The following is a 2,441-nucleotide window of genomic DNA, read 5'->3' on the forward strand; positions in this document are numbered from 1 at the left end:
CATATAAGGCCAGGAGGTTTTGTATACCTATAAGATATTCACTATTTGGGTCTTTGATTTAAATATGATCTTCGGGAGGTATTTTATAGTAGAGCACTTAATTACAAGTGTACACAGTAAACCCCAGGAGGTTCTATATAAATATGATGCCTAAGTTCTATACAGATGATATGTTAAGAAGATTTCCCATATGCCACATAATTGCTACTCCTTGAAACCACTGCTCGGATTTTTGGATGTCTAAAAAAAACTCAAAATTTTTTGTTGTGGTGCACATCTGAAACCAAAACTAATTAAAGGTTCCATTATCAATTTTCTTAATTTCGTTTTTTTTCTCTCTTTTATAAGTAACCGAATTTTTTGTTCATCTTCTTCTTTTGTTTTTTTCCTACTTCTATTTTGTTTTTTCTTTTTGAACAAAATCCAATTGATTTATTAAATTTTTTCCATTTTATTTCAGGACTTTAAATGTCTCTAAGGATGTTAGTGAGTATTTAGCAGAGTAGCACAATTCGGCTACCTCCATTAATTACTCAAAACATCCACAGCGTTTTAGTGACATTTAAAGTCCTAAAATTGTTATAATGATGATTTGACAGCAGCGGTGCTTTTCCTCAACATGCCATAGAAATCGGCTAAACGTGTTGCCTCACGCCAGCCGGCCTCCACGGCACCATGTACCGTCGAAAAGTAATGATCACTTGTTGCCTCACCGGCAAATTGCACTATGGGTTTATCACAACGTGATTGATTGTATAGCGGTTCCACTGTCGGTTCACCATTCAATACCGGTTTGGTGGTCACCACACTTAACGGCTGTGCCAATTCACGGGCACTGGTGCCCACTTCCTCGGTGTACATGGAACGAAATGAATAGGAACCACGGAAATTTTCATTGGTATACCATTTGGATACACGGAAGTTACTGGGTTCGGGTATCTCCCATTGTAGGAATTTCCTAAATAAAAACATACAACCTGCGAGTATTTCATCTTCGGGCAGTGTTTCCATGTGGCGGCCATTGGCACCAATTATCCAGCCGCTCAACAGCCTAGGTTGATTGTGGTCACAATAGAAGCCAAAAACATCCTCCAGCCAGGCCCGTGATGTGCCACGAATCTCTTTAATATCTTCGTCCCGCCACAGCATCGTAAAGCCAGTCCATTTGTCGGGCCAAAATTGCTGCGGGAATTCTATGAAAATCTTGTTGACCGTACCAAATGCCAGACCATCAATGGCCCGTTGTTTCTCCACCGGTAACTTGGGTTCGAATAATTTTATTTGCTGTTCCTTCAGCACACCGAGGGATACGGTTAATATCACATGATCCGCCACAAAGCTATCACCATCCTCGCAACGTATCTGCACACAGCAATCATTGCGGTTCCACTCAATTTTCGTCACCTGTTTGTTGAGTAAAATCCTCTTCTCCAAAATTCCCCACTCCTTATTCACCTCTCGCGACTTCATTAGCAGACGTAAAAATTCCACATAGCCTTTGTCCTTCCAATTTAACAGGATGTCGCCCTCACATTCCCAATATTCCAAATAACCCTTACCCGATACATCGTCCAATGTGTCCGAAGCCTCAACGGAATTTTCGAATTTCTTATAGTTTTCGAAAAACTCCCTGGCTATCGCCATATCAATATCGGAATTTTCCGGTCGCCGCAAAGCCTCATAGAATTTATTATTCAAATAGCTGCCCAGCGAACCGTTGCAGTTGCGTAGCTCCATTTGTCGTGTCACCAGACTATCGTTTACAATGTCTTTCAGTCGTTGACTGACATCTTCAGGTACAACTTCACGATTAGAGCGGACACATTGATATGATTCGTAGACATCGCCGGTGGACTCGAGCAGATCGTGTTTATGGGCCAATTCATAGACCATGTTGTCCTTTTCGCCATGGCACCATTGGGCACCCAAATCAATGACATTGTCGGCAAAGGGTATGGTGTGTATACGGCCACCGATACGCGATTCTGCTTCGACAATTATCACATTTTCGAAACCATAATCGAGTAGTTTTGTGCCACAGGCAATACCGGAAGCACCCGATCCAATTATGACTATTTTTGGTTGACTCATTTCCAACGGCAGCAGTCTGTCAAGAAGGTAGTTGTGTTGTTAATGTGAGGGGATTTTTGTTGGTGTTACAGGGGGTGGTGGAAATAACAACAAAACGAAAAGGAAGTTCGGTGATGTTCGAAGAAAAAACTGAAGGAAGAGTTATCTGTAAAGAGGAGATACAAAAAAAAGAAAATTAGTATTAAATATAAAATATTTTATTTGAAGGTGAATGAGAATCTTTGTCTTTATTTATCGGTTTAAATAACATGAAAATGAAAATCCATTGAATAAAAATAATTTTAAAAATATTTTCCTGTTAAAAACCAAGGTAGAAGGTATTCAATCTATAGATAGAATAAATTCAGGAG

The 2,441-nt window shown here is 39.9% G+C and overlaps 1 protein-coding gene across 1 annotated transcript; it reads right to left on the reverse strand.

The window, feature by feature from the left end:
• Window positions 1-558: 558 nt before the first annotated feature.
• LOC133332697 (spermine oxidase-like) lies at window positions 559-2,091 on the reverse strand. Its single transcript, XM_061541076.1, has one exon. It carries the CDS (start codon window positions 2,089-2,091, stop codon window positions 580-582), a length of 1,512 nt encoding a protein of 503 aa, XP_061397060.1. The 3' UTR covers window positions 559-579.
• Window positions 2,092-2,441: the final 350 nt, after the last annotated feature.

The sequence above is a fragment of the Musca vetustissima genome, unplaced genomic scaffold (genome assembly GCF_032173495.1).
Source record: "Musca vetustissima isolate MV318-11 ecotype Yass unplaced genomic scaffold, APGP_CSIRO_Mvet_v1 utg13449, whole genome shotgun sequence".
NCBI lineage: Eukaryota > Metazoa > Arthropoda > Insecta > Diptera > Muscidae > Musca > Musca vetustissima.

Bases quoted from the DNA above. Each gene is read 5' to 3' on its own strand.
- LOC133332697 (XM_061541076.1), bottom strand. From the start codon at position 2,091: ATGAGTCAACCAAAAATAGTCATAATTGGATCGGGTGCTTCCGGTATT.